General features: G+C 41.2%; 1 protein-coding gene across 10 annotated transcripts in view; it reads left to right on the plus strand.

The window, feature by feature from the left end:
* The window catches only part of USP7 (ubiquitin specific peptidase 7), a 66653-nt gene that overhangs the window by 19146 nt on the left and 26213 nt on the right, over positions 1 to 21294 (plus strand). For 5 of the 10 annotated variants that reach the window (XM_036310408.1, XM_036310406.1, XM_036310411.1 and 2 more), the window contains exons 2-4: positions 12767 to 12871; positions 18276 to 18474; positions 20618 to 20756. In XM_036310408.1, the coding sequence (XP_036166301.1) occupies positions 12767 to 12871; positions 18276 to 18474; positions 20618 to 20756 (443 nt within the window). Of the gene's footprint in view, positions 1 to 11459; positions 11541 to 12766; positions 12872 to 13604; positions 13783 to 18275; positions 18475 to 20617; positions 20757 to 21294 lie in introns of those variants that run through there. The other 5 variants (XM_036310409.1, XM_036310410.1, XM_036310413.1 and 2 more) reach the window with 5 other exon arrangements.

The following is a 21294-nucleotide window of genomic DNA, read 5'->3' on the forward strand; positions in this document are numbered from 1 at the left end:
GGAAATAAGACTGTATTTTCTTCCCTACTCCGGGAAATTCTTCTGTCTTCCAGGAACTTTTAAACCATTTCTTTGGCCACTAGTTTTTTTTTTTGGTTTTTTTTTAATAAGTGGAGGTGTTCCTTTAAAACCCAGGGAAGGTCTTCTCGAAAGGATGGTAACACCTGAGTGGTTTTATGCCTGCACCAACACGTTAAAAAAACACCCCCAAAACAGAGACAACTTAGTCTTCTGTTCTAGGGTTATTCTGTTTGTGGTTTTATTCAAATAAAGGAATTCAGTTGAAATTGGTTGTGTTTGACCAGTTTTAATTAGCTTGTTTAAAACTATCTCTGACCTCACCCACAGCCCCTAAAGTACCTTGTCTTTTAAAATAGTTTTTAAGGAAAATCTACATGTTTAAGAGAGGATGCTGCCTTTTGCCAATATGTAAACTGATCTTCTAGGCCACAAATTGTTTAGGTAATTAATACCGTTATTGTAGGTTCTATTCCAAATTCCTACTTCCTCCTGCCTCTTTTTCCTCCTCTGTACAACTCCTGATGGCTGTTGAGGTGGTGTCATGCTCAGACAATATTTGAGTTGTGTCTTTTTGCACCACAGTTTGCTTTCCTTGTATGTGTGTGTTTTAACTTTTATTATAAAGGTAACACATACTCACTGAAAAATTGAAGCAACATGGAAGCTAAAAAGAAAGCCTCCATTCCTCAAGAGTTAATTTGTATTCCTAATGTATTATAGACTTTGTCACAGGTCCATACATGCAAGTTCACTCATTCTATAAGGACATCCTTGTAATTTATAATTTATTCAGTGGTTCTTCTATTGGTGGACATGTCTCTTAACTTTACTTAAAACTGTATGAATGTAGAGTAAATTTACACACATCAATAAACTTTGAGGTAATTGAATTTTTAAAACACCAAACTGTTTAATATTATTTTTAGAGAAATACTGCAGAAAATGGACCATTTATACACGACTCAGTTGTTCAATATCCACATCATTTACTATGTAGAGCTCTCAGAAATGTGTGATTTGTGGAACTACTTGTCTCTAGGTGAAATGACCTGTTTCTATTAAGTTGTTGTGCCCCCCCTCTCTTTAATAGAGCTTTATTGAGATACTAGTGGCCCGGTGCATGAAATTCATGCACATTAAAAGGGAATTAATTAGAGGAAGTCCTATATAATAAAAGCCTAATATGCTAAGTGTCTGGTTGACCAATCAGCCGTTCAATCAAAGCATAATATGCTAATGATATGCTAAGGCCACTCAACCACTCGCTATGATGTGCACTGACCACCAGGGGGCAGACTGTCGACCAGTCAACCAGTTGCTAGGACATGCACTGACCACCCGGGGGCAGACGCTCCGCCTGGTAGATTAGCTTGCTGCGGGGGTTTGGCCGATTGGGACTGAGCGAGATGGGCCAGATACATCCTGGAGCCCTACCACGGTCCCTCCCCTGCTGGCCAACCTCCTGGGTCCCTCCCCACCCCCGATCCTACACAGGTGGGGTCCCTCAGCCTGGCCTGTGCCCTTTTGCAATCCGGGACCCCTCAGGGGATGTTGGAGAGCCGGTTTTGGCCCAATCCCACAGGCCAGGCCAAGGGACCCCACTGGTGCACGAATTCGTTCACTGAGCCTCTAGTATTTTAATATTGCTATTTGCCCTTGCTCTATAATAGAAGTGTCAGAGACGAAAGAAAATTAGTAGAATGTATATGAAAATCACCTCCTGTCAGAGTCTGGGGCACGCTGCGGGACCCAGAGTCAAGTCCCCACCCACCTGCTTACGCCTCGAAATCACACAAGACCCAGACCCGGCCAGCCCCACCCCTATCAAGTCCTGCTTGGCGGGTGGGTGCAGCCTCAGGGCCCCGGGGCGGGGGGCATGGCCTCGGGTCCCCCCGGCGTGAGGGCATGACGACTATTTGCATATTAGCTCTTTATTATATAGGATAATTAACATACCTTGCAATTCACTTATCCACCATGTACAGTCCAGTGGCTTTTAGTATAGTTCGAGTTGTGCAACCATAGCCCCAGTCAATTTTGGAAGATTCTTATTTCACCAAAAAGAAGCCCCTGTATCCCCTGTCCATCACCTCTCCAATCTCCCTATTCCTTACATACCCACTCCCCCTCAACTTGAGGCATTCTGTCTCTAAGCACTTTATATAAATGGAGCTATATAATATTTGGCCCTTGATGTTAATGGGTACTTAGGTTGTCAATTTTTCACTGTAAAAAATGGTATTTCAATGTAAGAAATTTGCTTGTGTGTACCTTTGGGTATATAGTCTAGTTTTCTTTGGAATGAATTCTTAGAAATGACATTTTGTTTGAAAAGATTTGATTTTATTAAATACTGCCTTTGGGGAAAATAATTTGACTGTAAATGTGCACTCCAGATAGCCATTAGATTCCACGCATTTTGCGAGACCTTCAGTATCAGTGGGCATTTCCAATATTTTCCATTGTTAATATGGTAGATGAAAAATGGTATTGCGTTAATTAGGGAAGTCGAGCATATTTGTTAGTCTTTTGTTTCTTATTCATTTCTCCTTTGTTGTAGTTGGGTTGTTTCTTCCTTATTTTTAGGAACTCTACATTCTGAGTGTCAATCCTTTGGTTCTTGTGTATTGCAAACATTGTCTACCTTCATCATGTAGCTTCCATGAACCTGTGTCTGCTGGGTATGCTGGGACTTTCTTTTCCACAAGTGACCTGTGCTACACAACTTAGCAGATAATGCTGTTTCTCTTTTTCTGTGGAGCAAGATCAGATGTGTAAGAAAGCAATAGACATATGCTGGTAGGCTCTGCAGTTGTGCAGCATTGCACATCCCTCTCAGTGCCCAGCCAGCATTCAGTCATCAGTCAGGGTTTGTGGGACAGACATGACTGGCAGTTAGGATGATCCTCCAGGGAGCAGATGGTTTTTACATAGTCAAGCCAAACAGAAAGCCCCAAACAAATAATTTTATTTAAGGAACACAAGTTTATATGAGGCCTTCTTTGTGGCTTTATTTTCATGTAACTCATTTAAATTGGGATTACTTCAGAGTATAGAGCCAACTGTCGGGTTTCAATACAGTGGTCTACTTTGAACCTTCAGGCTCTGCTACTTAGTAGCTGGGCGGACATCGACATCAGGCCCTGTGGTGGCCCACCAATGGCAAAGGACCAAAGAAGTCCTGGATTTGTAGGACAGGACTCCCAGCCATTTTTAAAAACATATATCTTATTGATTTCAGAGAGGAAGCGAAAGGGAGAGGGAGATAGAAACATCAGTGATGAGAGAGAATCATTGATTGGCTGCTTCCTGCATGCCCCACACTGGGGATTGAGCCTGCAACATGGGCATGTGCCCTGACCAGGAATTGAACCGTGACTTCCTGGTTCATAGGTTGATGCTCAACCACTGAGCCATGCTGGCCGGACTAGCCAGCCATTTAAATGGGAGGTGCATATAGCCAAATCATGTAAAAGTCATAAAAGTAATAAAACCAGAACACCTTAGAGTTGTGGTATTGATTAAGTCATAATTTTCTTGTTAATAATATGACCAAAGGAATTCTGAGAGCTTCTGGAGGCTGCCCTGCTAACCTGGCAGCTAGCCCTGAGGGGCGCCCACATCCTCTGCAACACAGCAAGGGAGGCCTCTGTCAGGCTTGACCAGATGGGTGTATGGGCTTGGCAGCCAAGTTCCAAACACTGGAACCATCTTAGCTCTGATGGACCCGAAAGCTCTTCTTTGAGCAGTGCTTTCAAGGCCATGGTGGCTTTCTTTTCTTTCTTTTCTTTTTAAGTTAAAATTTTATTGAATTCATTGGTGTGTCATTGGTTATTAATTATGTAGCTTTCAGGTGCATAATTGTATACTACATCATTTGTATATTGTATTATGTTGACCACCCAAAGTCAAGTCTCCTTTTGTTACCATTTTATCGCACCTTTACCCTTTTCTTCCTCTTCCCAGTGGGAGCATATCCTAGAGGGAACATTTGGAAATGAAATGTAGAGTCTTTATCATGGCCTTCATGGCCCTTCACAGCCTTGGCCCTGCCCACCCTGTGTCTGAACCTCATCTCCCATCGTCTGCATTGCCACTCCATCTAGAATGTGTTTCTCTAGGTTCTCTGCCAACCTGGCTCCTTTACATTCATGGTTTTGACCTGTGCCTTTTTGTCTGTGGCTGATGATACATGTCCAAGCCCCATGGATCTGTTAATACTGTTTCCCCCTGCATTGCAGTTGTCCCCTCTTGTCTCCTCCCATAGCTTATCTGCCTGTTCCGGCCTGAGCTCCAGAGCCCCTCCCAGCTCTTGGTACACACAAGATGATTGATAAGTAGTAGGTTGACTAATTTCTGAGAGAAGAGTGGGCTCTGCCCAGTCCCGGCCAGAAATGCTTGCCTTCACCTCCCAGGTTCTTCCTGTCTGGGAAAGATGTGTTAGAAACAATTAGAATGTCTTCTTCGTTGTTACTGTGATTGCAGACAAATAGGGCATGCCCACCTAGAGGGATGTTTGAAGTCCTTGGTAATGGCATGGTAATGGATTAGAAATGATCTTTTTGAAGCATAGTTGAAGTTTTCCACTTAGGATCACATTCAGAAATTGACTACTTCCTGGAGGCTTCACTTTCCTAGTCAGGCACAGAGGGAGTGAGGGCCCGAAAGCGTTTTTGTTTCCTTGGAGCCAGTGGGCAGTGTGGTCCTTGTCTGTGACTGGACTAGGAGGGGCCATGTTGTCTTGTTGGCCTCTGCTTCTCCCCACCCAGTGGCCATGAGGGTGGTAAACTTTGGGAGCCACTGACTCAAGGAAGGGAGAAAATACTGACCTGAGGGGAAAGCGGAGGAATTCAGATCTGAGAGTCCCCACGTTTGTATTCTTGTAAGAACTTCAGTCCCTGGTTACCTCAGGTTCTGTCCAAGGACTGGCTGTATTCCATGGTCTCGTCTGAGGCCTAATGTTGCCTTAGACCAGTGGTCGCCAACCTTTCAGACCTCACAGACCACCCGTGATCCTCGACCACCGGTTGGTGACCGCTGCCTCAGACGACTCGCACAGAGGGAAGTGGAGTTGACTTCACAGTTAGGAAGTTTTCTCACAGAACGAGATGTTCTCTCCAAGTGGCAAGAAGTTGTTTCCCAGCCCTCAGGAGGCTCTGGTTTCTTAGGGAGCGCGGCAGTCCCAGCCTGGGTGTTCCTCAAGACTGCCCACCTCCCTTCAGGTTGCTATGTGCCCCCCCCCACAGGTCAGTGCTGCCTTGGCTTCTGGACACCCTCCCTTTATAACTGGCTGGTTGCTGCGCCCTGCATCTTAGTCCTGCTCAGTACACCTCTGTGTCTCTGTTGCTCTGTCAGCTGCCTATCACTGTTTGTGAGCTTGGAGCTCGGTTCCATACATTGAAGATTGTTCTGGGCCAGACCATCAAGAAATTGATTGTATTTGAATCCCTCCAAAAAATAGTAATGGAGCTGTGCCTGAGAGCTGGAGGAGTTCTCCTGAACACAGTATGTGAACTTTGTGCTGAAGGTGGGTCTTGAGATTTAGTTGTTTGGAGCCATTTTGTAGAGTTCTGGTTCTTTGATGTGAAGAGCTACTTGGGGACTAGATCTGTTTGAGAAAGAAGTGGCTACAAGACACGCAGCAGGGTGAAAATCATAGTTCAGAGTTGTTTACTGTGCATTATGCAAGTTGGGGGGGGGCAGCCCTCAAACTAGAAACAGTCATCTGTAAGGGAATGCTTGAGTAAATCATGACATAATGCTATGGTGCTATTCAAAATTAAATCCATGTATCCATGTTCATATTTATGCATATGTGCATGTATGTTGACTCAGAATAGCTGTAATTGGTCCATGTATTATGATTAGTGTACCGTTTCTTTTCCAGAGAAAAAGTTCATGCACATATGTCTGTATGTGAACATTGAGAAAGCCTGGAAGGTGACATATCAAACAGTAGCTTCCTTCCCATTTGGCTCGCAGGGGAGAGGTCACTGTTTCCCCGAATGCATTTCTGCAGCCATTGCCTTGCCATTGTGAGCAGTGAGCATTTCATTCTTGAAAATCCAAAAGTAAAAATAAATACAGGACCTGTACAAAAATATTTATAGCAGTTTTATTCATACTGTCCCCCAAACTGGAAACAACCCAGATGTTAGCAGGTGTGAGTGGGCAGATAATGGTGTGTCCCTGCCATGGAACCCTACTTGGCAATATATGTTTCAGGAGAGTCTCATTGAATGTTGAAAGGCCTTCCAAAAGGTTACATACCTATGTCCATTTCTGTAACATCGAAATGACAAATTACAGATATGGAGATTAGTCATTGCCAGAGTTTGTGGGGGGCACACGTAAGGGACGTGGGTATGAATGGGAAAGTGCACTCTGAGGGTCCTTGTGTTGGGATTGTTCAGTATCTTGACTGTGGTGAACAATAAACATACACATGTCATAAAATGAGTATAAGTGAATAGGAATTGGATTAGTATCTTGTGTCAGCGTCAGTATCTTGGTTGTGATATATTGTAATATTACTTTGCAAAATCGTACTTTTGGGAAAATTGGGTAAAGGGAAAGGGATCTCTGTTATTTCTATAGTAATTGTGAATCCATGTTATCACAATGAGTTTCATAGAAACATGAAATTGGGCAATATAGAAGTTGTGCAGGACTATGGGTTATATTGAGAGTGGGCATTGTAAAAAGTGTATATTCATAGAGTTAAGAATCTCACAGCATCGTGTCTCTATGCTCAGGACTTTTTTTCATCTTTATTTTCTTTCTGACTAGGGCCTCTGGATTCATTTGGCTGCTCCATCAAACTTGTATTTAAGGAGTGAGCATGCCTCCTTGAGGAAAGGTCCACATGGGCACATGGTATATTAGGGAGGAAAGGTAGAGAAAGAGCCAGGGCTGCCATGGCTTTCTAGACCTGGGTTCCTCTGTGGCAGTGCCCTCAGAGTGCCTGGCTGTGACCCATTCTGGTAACATGACCTCTCTCATCCCACTCTGCCTCACTCAGGGGCTGTGATCACTACCTGAGACCCAGTAGGGGGCCAGTAAATGGGAGCTACTGGTTCATGAGCTACTTCAAGCAAACTTGAGGTGCTGCTCACACTGCCCCAGGACAACAGACTTGAGCTCTCCTCCCCAGCTCTTCTCCCAGAGACCTTCCTGAAGATCTTTGCTCTGTATGCCTACCCAGGCATCTCTGTGGAAGCTTTTCCTGCCTCGGCTCCCAGGCTACCCTTTTTCTTCACCCACCCATCTATTTATTATTTAATTTATTGGGGTGACATTGGTTAATAAAACCAAACAGGTTTCCAATATGCTATTATTTAACATCATCTCCATACTGCATTGTGAATTTACCACCCAAAGTCAAGTCTCTTTCCACTTTCTTTTCTCCTTTTAATTGTGTGAGAATTTCAGATATGCTTATGTGAATGCTTCATGCTAAAATTTTCCATATATAAATGTAATGTTATATTCTTTGCTTCTAAGGCTTGAAATTTTGCTGTGTTGTCTTTTTAAAAGGTTTGCTGTGTGCCCATGTACTCCTCACCCGGTTTCCAGTCGTTAGCAACTTAAATCAACAACTAAGGAACTAGTAACCAAGTTTTTTGTTTTTTTTTATAATTTTTGTAAGAGTTTATTTGAGTCAAGCTAACAACATATACAGGGGAGCAAGATCTCAAATGCTCCCAACCAGATTCCTCCATTAACCCTCCATTAACCCTGTTAACATCCTCATTCCGTTTCTGGGCTATTGTGCCCCCCCCCCCTTTTTTTTTACTGTTACTGTATTGGACAGTCATTTATTAAATATCCTAAACACTTACCAAAATAAATCAAGTATTGCTTCTGTTTTTCTAGTGTCAAACTCTTTGCCATGGAAAATAGAATCGCTGATAAATTAAATGTTACAATTAAGTTACATCAAGTTTAATAACTGCACACCATTTTCTTTTGTGGTTGTCCTTTAGTGTTTTACAGATTTCTAAACTACTACTTTGCAATGTATAGGTTCACAGTAAGAATATATGCATACAACCATACACACATTTTACATAGGAATGGTTCTTGTTAACTATACATACAGAGAACCTAACATGGTAGTATTGTGCCATAAAAGCCACCCTATAGAGCCAGATACTTTGCCTTTTGAAGGTGATTATTTAAATTGTTGAAGTTGCTTGAGTCTGTTTCTGGTCCTTATTTTGTGGGGAATTAAAAAAAAGAAAAAAAGAATGTTGAGGCATAGAGCTCCTAGAGATTCTATGCAGTCACTCTGATGTGGATGAGAGAACCCTCCCCTCCCCCAACCCAGCAGATTCTGCTGCAGAGCCATGCAGACATGGCTGGAAACCACAGACTTGGACAAGAAGGTGACTCAGGAGTTCAGATTAGGAGTCTTGATGCTGCTTGATAGGTTTCCAGAACCAATACTGATATTTCTCAGCTGTCCTTCTGAAATATATTTGGGATTGACAAGAAATGAGTATGCAGAAAGAGATCAGTGTTCTAATTTATCTTGATAACCTCTGTTTTATGTAATATTCTTTAAAATCGGTTCAGTGCTGGGAGAGGTGTGAGGAGGAAGACCATACAGATTGGGGGTCGGGTTTGGCGTGGAATTCAGGGTGATCTGGTAGAGTTGGGATTAAGAGATGCAGTTAAAGGCTTGTTCGACCACTTCAGGGACTAAGTTGGTAATCCGTAATCTGCTATTTTAACCAAGTCCTGGTTTTGCTCATTAGACTGTGTCACTAGATGGGAAATTCAAGGACGACTCTGGGGGACTGAGTAGAGACTGAATCTGAGGAATGGCTGGATCTTTGTGTTACCAGGGTCTTTGTGGCCTTGAAACAATCTTAGTTGAAAGACTGAAGTTTTATTGTGGTGTTCGGTTTTCCCAAACCCAGCCTTTTTGGGAGGTTTGAGAAATCTTAATGAAGTGACAGAAAATGTCAAAGCCAACACATTGGAATTATATTCTTCATCTATTAGCTCATTCAGGAGATTCAGGTGCCAAATTAGTGCTGCATCATTTCCATAGCAATTGGCCATGTTCTCTGGGTTAGTAGGTCTGTTATGACATCACAAATGAAAATCATCAGGAAGGAAAGCTGACATAAGCATAGACATCCTCAATAAAAAGGAGGATATAGAGGATTTGTAACTAGCTAAGGTAGTCTTTCGTGTGTTTCTAAACTCACTCTTTAAAAAAAGTATTTTGTGTCTTTTTACATATTTATTAAAATATGCCTCTGATACCACAAGGTTTGTTGTCAAAAGGCTTACCCATGAGTAATAGAGATGATTTCTGTTGTTTTTTCTGAGTGTCAGCGTATATTTTGCATTGATAATTGGCTTTTTTTTCCCCCTACCCAGCAGACATCTGGCCTATCAGGGACTTTTATCTGTTTATTTGAGGCATTCCATATGGTCATTAGTGTTTGCCAAACATGTCTCCAGTCTTATTATTTGAGATTGTTGTGTATCAAAAAATTAGTGTTGTTCATATGGGCTAGATGAGAGTCAACACACCTGGGAAAATTCCAGCTGTGCGGGACATAAAATTCAGGAGCAGGATCACTATATATAGCAGTAAATATATGTATACACCAATCTTGCACCCCTTTGATGATAAGGAAGGCAGTTTATCATTTAGGATATTTCTGGAAGCCTAGTACAGACTTTTTGTGGTTATCGGGTACTTTCATTTAATTCTGGTCCAGGGATTTACTGTGTCTTAATTAAATTTTTAATCCTCTTGTGAACTAACTCCTTTATGAGGAGCTTTTAAAAACTGGATATTCAGTCCCTCAAGAGCTAGACTTGAGTTGCCAACTTTCTACAAAGGTCCCATGGCAGTTAGTTGGGAGCTTCATGGGGCCTGTTGTCCTGGATTCTCATGTACTTGGTGGACCAATTAGGACTTTGTGCCCTTTCACATCCACTGACCCCCATCTTTATGCTTATGAAGGGTGGGAAAGAGCAAATTGGTCAGCCTAGCTGAAATGTGTACCTTGGTGTAAAAGATGGGGTATTGTCCAGGAGAACCCTGTTCAACTGTTTATTCTACCTGCCTTGCCTTCTGGGGTAAATTCAGAGAAATCCTGTCTTCATTAACAGTAGAACAGGAGCTCTTGTTTCATAAAATATTAGACTCTCTTTATTCACCATATTGCAGTTAATTCTGCCAAAAAAACGTGGTCCAATTTATTCATTTTCCCCAACCCACACTAAGGTGTTGTGGATGGTGATCCATAAGATCTCTTGAATCGATCTTTACTTTTATGAGCACCGTAACTTCTGGTGAAAAAGTGCTCTATCTCAAGTCACCAAAACAAATCTTTAAAAATACTTTCTTTCAGCAATAATCTGAATTCACTTGGATCTCAGAATCATGGGTCAGGCAAGTTATCACTTGCCATAGTTTATTAGATTGCTTACCTTTACATATCACCCTATTTTTAGGAGCAGTGCTTTGTTTTGTGAACAGAGAATTATTTGTCATATTTGCATTTGCTCATTATAAACCATACTTTAAAGCAATTGAAGTTGGACAGATTTAAACCAAGGACCTAAATTAAAAGTATAGGGCATGTGTCAAACAAATTACTTTAAATTTATAGTACATTCACATGACGGGAGTGTGTGTATATGGTGAAAAATACTCTTCAGCTTCTATAGAACCTCTTAATAGTTTCTGTGTATTTTCTCAGTGCTTATTTATTCGTACAAAGAGAAAGAATAATTTACATATTCCAATATACTCTATCTCTTTCATAACAAAGGCTGCATTTATTGCTTGGTTCTTAAATTTTTTTTTAACTTGACTTGAATTTTCCATATAGGTACCCAGCTGTGCAATATTCTATCAGTGGATTGTGTGTTATTAATTTCATAAGCCTCCTCAAGACTTTTTTACTTTTTCCCCATAAAATATTTCTGTGGTATTTTCATGTAGTTAATTTTGGAGGATAAATGTGGGTGAAAGACATTTTGGCCACAGTACCTGATTTTTCATTGCTTTTAAAGCACGTTTCAGAGTTTGAGCTAGTTAAGCAACGGTAAAAGGAACTTCTCTTTGCCATATTTTCCCTCCACCAATTTTTCTGTCAGGGTGTAGTGGTCAAGGGACCACTTTAGAAAAAGATTTATTTATTTATTTTTTAAATATATTTTATTGGTTTTTTACAGAGAGGAAGGGAGAGGGATAGAGAGTTAGAAACATCGATGAGAGAGAAACATCGATCAGCTGCCTCCTGCACACCTCCTCCTGGGGATGTGCCCGCAACCCAGGTACATGCCCTTGGCCGGAATCGAACCTGGGACCCCTCAGTCCGCAGGCCGACGCTCTACCCACTGAGCCAAACCGGTTTCGGCAAAGATTTATTTTTAAGAATAGTTTTTAAGTCATTGTTAATTTAAGTGTATATAGAACAAGATTGGAAATGGTCCATTGAAATGTGGTGGTAATGCCGGTTTCTTGGCTTCCAATGATTTCTAAGGTGTGTGTGATGCTTAAGAAGGGAAAAGTACAGTTTATTTATATTCAGGAATTGGTTGAGAGATGTAACCTGATAGTTTGGGGTTTTGGAGTGTCTAGAGAGGGAAAGGGATGGTGCTATCCATGGTGCTGAATTGAACAGTGCTGGTATAAATGCTGGAAAGACTCTGAAATATTGGAGGTCGAGGACACACCTATGTACATATTTTTAAAACTAAATCTCCTGTTTGTAGCTGAGACTGTTTAATTTCTATAGAAGTGTCTGATGCCCCAGGGAAAGCTCAGTGCACAGCACTGATTAAATTGGGGACCAGCGTTAGTTGTAATGAGCTATTCTGATATGTGGAAGATGGCAAGGATCTAAAAATGTGAAATATGGCCCTTTTGATCAGTAGAGACTACTTAAGTCCTGGCTTTCCATCATTTTTTCCACTCCCCTCTTCTTTTACATCATGGACCTATGCCGGTGAAAGAAGATGGCTTTTAAATTAATTGGTAAAAATAGTGATGAGAATTCTAGTTAAAATTGACACCTTATATTTCCGAGCCATTGCTTAAAAGTTTTGAATCCATACTTCTGATTCTATGTAAATGTTTTCCAAGACATATTTAAGCAAGCATTCAGAATAAAAAAATCATTTTATTAGTTTCTTGGTCCTCTCTGGGCCTGTTATACATGCCAATCCTCCCAGGGTCCTCCTTCCCAATTCCCTGTGGCCCCCCCCCCCCCCAAAGCACACATGTTTTAGGGTTTGAGCAAGTTAAGCAATGGTAAAAGGAATGGTTTTTGCATGGATTTATACTTCAGTTATACAGTAATTATCCAGAGACTTTGAGAATGATAATTTAATATTTTAAGGTACTGATGTGTATCTGTGTTAAAAAGATATAACGTTTGTACACTCTTGTATATATTTCATAAATCAACATTTTCTCTAGGATTGATTGGTTTTAATGAGTAGGAAACCTACTTCAAAGTAAATATCATTGCAGATGGAGCAGATTACTATGTGGTATAGTGCATGTTAAAGTACATTTAGCATTTTGGAAATCAACCCAAGTTCATATTTAGTAAACATACTAATAAATGCCTTTTGGGTTAGGGTGCATTTATTTTGACACAGTTGTAACTTATTAGTGCCTAGAAATCATCAAAAGTACCAGTATAGTTTTATTTAATTTAAGCCAAGAAGGTAAAAACCATGGAATTTCTTTGTTTCTTTAAAGCTGGAGATACAGATGACCCACCAAGAATTACTCAAAACCCTGTTATCAACGGGAATGTAGCCATGAGTGATGGGCACAACAACACGGAGGAAGACATGGAGGATGGTAAGTACATGTGGTTTGCTTGCTTGCACCAGACAGAAACGCTGTCCGAAACACAAGTAGATGTGATGCCTATTTCTTCCTCAAGTTCTTCTGAGTTTCTTAAAAGTAGCTAGTTTTTAGGAGGTTGTGCCTGAAGAAAAATTGGGCATTGAATTGGTGTTGAGTTCAAGATTACCTACAAATTTCAAGGTAAGTTGATTCTCCCCAGCCTAGGTGAGAAGGTTTAAATACAGAAGCTTATAATTATATAACAGGTACACAGGCCTGCAATTTTCTGGCCACTGTTAGTATTCAGAATAACTACATGTTACTCTCCTTTCCTTCTTGTTGGCAGCAAGATACTTCCAGACATTGGAACTTGGCTTTCCATTGCATTCTTAGTGCATTGTGTCTACCAGTTGTCTGTACCCCACTCCTGTTAGGTGTGAAATCAGACCAAGCTTTGGACTTGATTCTCCCACACTAACTTTAGGTCTATATCTTCTATGCAAAAAACATACGCATATGTACATGCATGGACATTTTATGCCTAGGGAATCATTTTCTTTTGAGGCAGTTTCTTTTTTATAATTTATTAGATTATATGACCTATACATTGGCAAGGTCAGAAATCGTGAGCAGGTAGCAGCCAGTCATCACTTTATGCAGCCCCTGGAATCTTGCAGTGTAATATGAAACCATGTTCTGTCAAAAGCATGTCCATCAATCCTCATGAGGGTTGTGTCCTTCCCAGGGGTGTAACGGGGCAGTTGAAAGAAACCTCATCAGCCACGGGCTGCACCACCAGAAGGACTGCTGTTCAGACCTCCTGCCAAAAGTTCAGCCTCCATGAGAAACTGCAGCCGTAGTTGAGATTTCTCTGACAGTGCGGTTTACCCCCTGGCAGCTGGCTGAGGCAATATCTGAGGAAGGTAAAGAAGAGTGGTCTAAACCCCGCTGCTTTATTACCCGTGGAGTGCGCTTTCCACTCGAGACCAAGGGCAACGGTGTGGGTGTGGTCTCTGGTTGCTGGGCTTTTGGTTTTATTTTAGACACCGGAGATGCCAAAAGTAATTCAGAGAGTATAGTGGGAAGGCACAGCCAGGTCTGATGTACCAGGTGTGAGTGAAGGATCAATTCTCACCACTTGTGGAGCAATAGCTTGCCCAACCCAGTCACAGCACACTCAGTCTGGTTTCCACAGAGCATTTTCAATCTGATATTTCCACTGGTGTTTTTATGGGCAGAGGGCTTGGGAGAAGGCACAGGTGTAGATAAAAGGGCATGTGTCTCAGCCTTGGCTCTGTTGCCTTTTTGGGTGGGTCATTCTTTGTTGTAGGCGGCTGTCCTGTGTATTATAGGACATTAGTGTCATACCACCCTCCTCCCCCTAGTTGTGACAACCAAATGTCTAGATACTGCCAGTTGTCTCTTTGGAGCCAGAATGGCCTCATTTGTGAACCACTTATACGAGATCTTAATGTATGTAAAATCCCTTTTCTCGCAAAGTAATTTTACTAAATTATCAGTAGTAAGTAATGATGCTGAACCATAGAACCTAAAAATGGAAATGCTCCTGTTGTGAATTACCACATGGAGAAAGCATATTATAGGAGAAAGTAGAGTGGTCTTCAATAGCACTTTCTTCCTGGTTTGGATATTACGTGCTTTTTGAAAGACCCAGGAGTCAGAGAATGAAAAAATAATCATTTCTATTTGATGGCAAAGGGGGCAGGAGGGAGGTGGTTCTTGTTCTAGGCATAGAAGCCTTAAGGGCAGCATTTTCCCAGCCATCATGTGTATTTCAAAACTCTTCTGTAGGACATAAGTGTGTTGTGAATCTAGGAAGTTTGAGGAGTGCTAGGTTAAACAAGTTTCTGTAGTATAGGTCTCTGAGTCATTCGGTATCCCAACATCTTTCTCCAAAAGACTCTTTGTTAATGATTCCCCAAAACTCTGGACTTTAGAACCCTTTTTCCCTGAATCTCCTTTTAACACCTCAATCTGGAAAACACTGGATTTCAATGATCAATGCCTTAACTGTGCAGAGAGGCCCTAGTGTAAGGCACATTTCCTATACAAAAGTTAAGTAGCTAATACACAGTTTGGAAAAACATTTGTGGGGTAGAGGGCATAAGTCCTGTTAACACTGAGTTGTGGACAAGTATCAAATCGTTTCCTAGTTGTGCGTACCTACTGTACTTTGATGTTAGTATCTTACTGTCTTTGCTGAGATGACCATGAGAAGTTTTAGAGCAAGTGCAGCCTCGGCAGGTCTGGAGGGATCTAGATTGAGATTGTTGGTACCCATGAAACAAGAAATTTCTGGGAATTCATTAGGGCTTTGTAAAGACTTGTATTCGAGGCTTGATACAATCGACTGCAAGAGTGCCATTTGGGAAAACTTCACTCTAACCTTTTTGATTCAGAAAATCCAAGTATTTTATGCTCCTCTACTTTTTCACGAAACTAAACCTCAGGCCAGTACATTGGCCTTTGACCTGTGAAGATAAAGGTTGTTGTAAGAATAGGCATAATGGTAGCTGGGGACTAGATGGGAGCTGCTGCTGCTGCTGCTTTTCAGAGACAGGATGGGAAAGTAGTGGGTTATCAAGTTTTCTGATTGAGGATGTCTGATGGCAGCAGTTAACACAGCTCATTGTTCTATTATTTATAATAGAAAGATTCATGGAGTGATAGGTGCTCTGTGGCATCCTGGCAATTTAGAGTCTTTGTTTGGATGAAATACTAACACTGCAGGATGTGGGGTATCCTTCATAATTTCAGGTTTACTGCTTTCTTAAAACACTTTTAATTTTGAAGTCATTATAGACACAGGAAGTTGGAAAAATTGTACATAGAATCCCAAGGACCTTTCATTTATATTCTTGGGCAAATACTTATATTAGCCTGTTGTAATTCCTTATAGGGCTGTAGCAGGCCAGCCTTATCTGTCCAAGGTGGGTTTCAAGTAAGCTTCTCTTGTTTTGACCTTTTTGTATTCAAAATAATTTGAATTATTAAATTAGTATAAATAATTTCCAGTGATAGGGTAAGATTTCTATTTACTTGATTTCTATTCATGTTAAATTTCCTGTTTAGGAAGATAAGTTCTAAGAATGTGCCTTCAGTGTGAGGCAGAATCTCACATCTAGTGTATAATTCAACAAGTGTGAACTGAGTACCATGAGCCAGGTTGGCACCAGGCTCAGGGCACTGAGCCTCTGTCGGGCCTGCCATCGTGTGGACTCAGTGCCACGCTCACTTCACTATTGTTGGGTCCTATTTAACATTGAAAGATGAATTTAGAAATTGACTTAAATTCTGAAGAACAGAAAAGCACTGATAGGTGTCAGTTGTTAATCTGTATAAGAATCTAATCCTATGGATAGCTGAATTGTATCTGAAAACAAAATCATAATTAGAAGAGAGGTGGGACCTTGCAGCCTCGAAATCTTTAGGCCCCAGGAGCGAGTGTCCTGGGGTGCTCTTCGTTTAGTTCTGTTCAGTTCTTCAGTCAGTGTAAAGCAGGTCAGTTTTGTTGGGGTCTGTGTTTGGTGGAGTGTTAAATGGCATCCTACAAACAGAGGCAGGGTCATTGTGCTTAGCATTGACAAATCTTGAGTATTAAAACTCCCGTGGTCACTTTGTAAGAACACCTTGGATAAGATGAGCCAGTAAACCTCAGGGAGACTCAGTTTCCTTGTCTGTAAAGGGGGAATTAAGTACTGGCTGTCCTTGCTTACCTTGTAGGATTTAAATACCACTCAAATGTGACCTATGTGTCTATGCAAAAGGGGCCTGCTTTTCTCCTAAGCCATTCCATACACCATTCTCTTCAGCAAGTTTCTTGCCTTTTCAGTGGACTTTATTATCCATTAAAGGGATTAGGGTTGCCTGCCACTAGGAGAGGCTCGAATTCAGAATGCGATCACTTCTTAGATGTGACTAACCCCTGCTCAGCTGCTCTCCTTTTAAAGGCTTCACTGTAAACTGCCGAGCAGTGTTATGTGTAGGAAAAATTCTTAGGGATGAAGAAAGAGTGTTTAAAAGAAGGTAAAAATGCTGTCACACATACATTTGGCTTTTCTTTTTTTTGGTAAAGAATATTAACCTCTCATGAGGACTGATGGACATGTTTTCCTAAGAACAAATCAGTCACAAATCAAGCAGTTTGTGTACACTGAGAAGTCTGTATCCTGAGTACTTGGCTATCTCGGTGCAGTGTGGAGACTGAAGGATGAAGGGAGGGAGTGTTCTCTTAACCTGCTCTTCTTCCCCTAAGCCTCCAGTCTCATTGGGGACCTCAGGAGCCAGTCGGGCAGGATGTCAAAACAGCACTGATTCTTAAACCCTCCATGCCCCTTCTATTCTGTAAACTAATTGTGGCTCCTCAAGGTGTAGCCCTTGGTCCCCTGCCTGTCTGTGAACTGTTCCCAGTCTGCAAGGGGATAGGTACAGAAAGTGAGAGGAAGCATTTAGAAACATGTACCTTGCTGTGGCAGTTTTACGATGCTTTATTTTTAAGTGCTGGCAGTGATAGATTGGCGGGTGGCCTTGGGAGGACCACTCCTTCACACAGGGAGTCTAAGAAGTGTCGATATGGACACTGCTGGGTTTATCAAAGCTAATCTGGTGCTTGTGTCAATTGTAAATGAATAGCCACCATCAGTAAAAGCTGGAATTCTAAAGTTTGTGACATTAGTTGAATGTCTAACAGGCACTACAACAACACATTGCTTTTTATTGGAGAAAATCCTAATTCCTTAAATTTCCCTTTAGTATCATTGAGTAATAAAGAATACCAATTTTTCTATCTCTCTCTTTTTTTTTCTTTTGCTAGGGAGTCCAGGCTGATTTTTCACAAAAATTATGAACTAATGAAGTTATTTAACCTTTATTTATAGGCTAACTTTTCAGCAATCTTCTTGTCTCTAAACAGTGCCGTGCTTCCTTGGGAATAGCCCTTTACCCGAAAGGCCACCTGTGTTTGCAAGTTCAGCACCCCCTTCGTTTTTCCTCTTCAGCTCAGCCTAAGTCTCAAGGCTTTTTCTTTTCCCTCCACAACCCCTGACCTTGACAGACGTCACATGTTTCATCCCTTCTCTCCAAAGCTCCTCCAGGCACTAAGAATTATGTGAGAAGTAAGAAGTAGAATAGCTGTTCTTATCACACTGGACTCTTAAAAATCTAGGAGGGAAGGCAGGTGTGTGTTGTTAGCCTCCTGAATTTGGGGTTTCATTCACACAGAAGCTGCATATCATTGTGCTGTTTTAGGTTATTAGTAAATTGGGCTGATGTTATTTTTCCAGAGAGCTAGGTTTTAGCAGCTAGTTGATGTCGTGTAGAATAGTTTATTCCTGTTTGTTGGTGCTTTCAGGGCTGTTTTACCGGCTCTGATTGACAGTCACGTGTTTTCTTGCAGACACGAGTTGGCGCTCCGAGGCAACCTTTCAGTTCACTGTCGAGCGCTTCAGCAGACTGAGTGAGTCGGTCCTTAGCCCTCCGTGTTTTGTGCGAAATCTGCCATGGAAGATTATGGTGATGCCACGCTTTTATCCAGACAGACCACACCAAAAAAGCGTAGGATTCTTTCTCCAGTGCAATGCTGAATCTGATTCCACGTAAGACAGTTTAAATGATGCAATTACAAATCCACAGATAGTTATAATACATTTGGCCTCTTTTTGAATTTTTTTTTTTTTTAATTTCCTTAAGCCTCTACAGTCCTTTGATTTTAAATTAGATTAAATACATTTCCCTCTTTAAAACTCACCGGTAGGTATTACATCCAAATTAAAAAGATACGTATTTTTCTTGCATATACAGAACTAAAGTGTTTGTATGAACACGGAATCAGGACCCAGTGGATTAGCTGAATACTGGTTACCAGGCTTAATTCCTTTTCAGCAGTAACTCTCCAAGGGGAAAATTTGGTTAAGAAAAATTATTTAGGCTGACATCTTTCTCATTTTGTGTTAATCATTTCATATGGGTTATTCAGAAAATTCAAATGAAAACATTCGAGGGCACTACAACATGAGCCTACTTGGCTTATTTTAGAGAATAAATTTTTATTCATGTAATTTCTAAAAAGAGGTATGCTATAAAATGTCTTTAGAAAGAAGAAGTGTCTTTGGTGGTCCCTCCATTCAGGTAAAGCCAAAGATTAGAGGTTTCACATTTTCTGCCTACTTCCAAAAGCTTCTTTACTCTTCTTTCCTTTAATTAAGAACTGTCACTGTTCAGCGTTTATCAGTTCCCCTAGTTGTGACACTGTTTGAAGGGATTCCAGATCACTTTGTCACCAAGCTGCTTCCTTGGACCACATCTGCATAGACTCCCTGTCACCTCCTGATTGTGGCTCTTTGGTGCCCCCTGGGGAAGGTTGTTCCCCAGAGGGCACTGGTTCTAGTTCTGTCAAAGCTCCAGGGAACACAGCTCATTTTATTTTTTATTTTTGAATTTTTAGGAAGTGCCAAGCCCATTTTATGGTGCAGCCAGGGCTGTATTCAGATTAACAAAATTTTCCCCTATGTTCACATTGTGATCAGATCTGATGAGTATTGGGCTAGATTGTAGTCTGACAGCTTTAGCCTGAACAGTTGGGAAGCACAGCGAGCCGTCCACATCCAGCATAAGGATCCAGAGCAAGTGGAAGTGCCGAGGTGACAGCCCTGCTGTGCTAGGTATTTCAGTGAGTTTGCAGCCCGTTCAAAGTTCATTCCTTTATAAGCTCTACTTGCATTGTAAACCTGATGGTGGACTTGTAAAGTGGCATATCTTTTTGGTTTTTAAAACGTTTTTATTTTCTTCAGAGAAAGGAAGGGAGAGGGATGGAGAGATAGAAACATTGATCTGCTGCCTCCTGCACGCTCCCTACTGGGGACAGAGTCCGCAACCTGTGCGTGTGCCCTGACTGGGAATTGAACCAGAGACCTCTTGGCTTATGGGTCCTCATTCAACCACTGAGTCACACCCACTAGTATCTTTTTCTTTATAAACATCGATCCAGAGGCCCTTTGTGTTCTGCTCAAAACGTGACTGACAGCAGCTATGGTCATGTTTCTTGGTTGTGATTCGGTACCCATGCTTAGAGTTTCTCAGGAGACCTGTGTGGAAGATGCTCTTCAGAACTTGACAGCCACAGCACCTATGAGCCACCAGGGGCAGGAATGATGCTTAGAAGTGATGACACCTTTATTAGTAGAACCATTTTTTCCCTATTCTTTTCTTTCTTTCTTTTAAATGTATTTTTTATTGATTTCAGAGAGGAAGGGAGAGGGAGAGAGAGAAACATCAATGATGAAGAGAATCCTTGATTGGCTGCCTCCTGCATGCCCCCACTGGGGATTGAGCCAGAATCAGACCTGGGACCCTTTGGTCCGCAGGCCAACACTCTATTCACTGAGCCAAACCAGCTAGGGCTTTTCCTGTTCTTTTGAAAGAATATCAATAGAACTATAATCTGACCCCAAAGCTGTAGTCTTTTATAAAATCTAAACATGTATTTTATAGATACATCTATAAGAAACTTGAAGTAAACTTTTGAAAAATTAATAAATAATAAAACCATGGGTTAAATCAGTACATAGGAGCACCCCCAAACCCTTTCAGCCTTTTTCTCCATTAAAGGTAAATGTGTCTTCCTCAATCCCTCCAAAAGAGAAAAACAATAAGTATGGGAATTTTTGTGTGCTGTATTCTTAAAAATGTAAACATCAATGAAACATGTTACCTAAGTCTTAGATTATTTTCTTTAAACAGGTCGTGGTCTTGTCATGCACAAGCGGTGCTGAAGATAATAAATTACAGAGATGATGAGAAGTCATTCAGTCGTCGTATTAGTCATTTGTTCTTCCATAAAGAAAATGATTGGGGATTTTCCAATTTTATGGCCTGGAGTGTAAGTAACAGTGGGTTTAGCCTGAATAACCTGAGCATCATTCTGTGTTACCCTAAATCTTTTATTTTTCAAGGCCTTCTATTTATTTTAGAATAAGTTGGCCAGGTATCTATATGTGGTTTTGTTTCTTGGCTAAGCTTTTAGCAGCCAACAGGACTCAAGTCTCAACATTTGGTCAAAATTGATAAGTTGGTTAATAGCTTTCCTGTTAGGTAAATTTCCGTTAAAAGAAATAATACCAGTTGGGGTCCTTTCCTGAGTCAGACATAGTGCAGGGTGGTTGTAGGTACCTTCCTGAATTCTCCAGTCAGTGCATTTTGGCTGCTTTTTGCAGAGGTGGAAATAGTCTCCTAGCATGGGTTCCTGGAACCGCCCATCCCTGCTTTGATGAGCAGACACTGATCCTTCAATTTCTATGCGGTGGCCTTGCACCCCCATTGCATCTGGGATTCCTCCTTTTATTCAGAGAACAGTTTAAAATAAACCAAGAACACTACAAAACGAAGCATAATTGGGATGCTTGAAAAAGTAGCATTTT

This window comes from Myotis myotis, unplaced genomic scaffold (assembly GCF_014108235.1).
Source record: "Myotis myotis isolate mMyoMyo1 unplaced genomic scaffold, mMyoMyo1.p scaffold_m19_p_5, whole genome shotgun sequence".
Taxonomy (NCBI): domain Eukaryota; kingdom Metazoa; phylum Chordata; class Mammalia; order Chiroptera; family Vespertilionidae; genus Myotis; species Myotis myotis.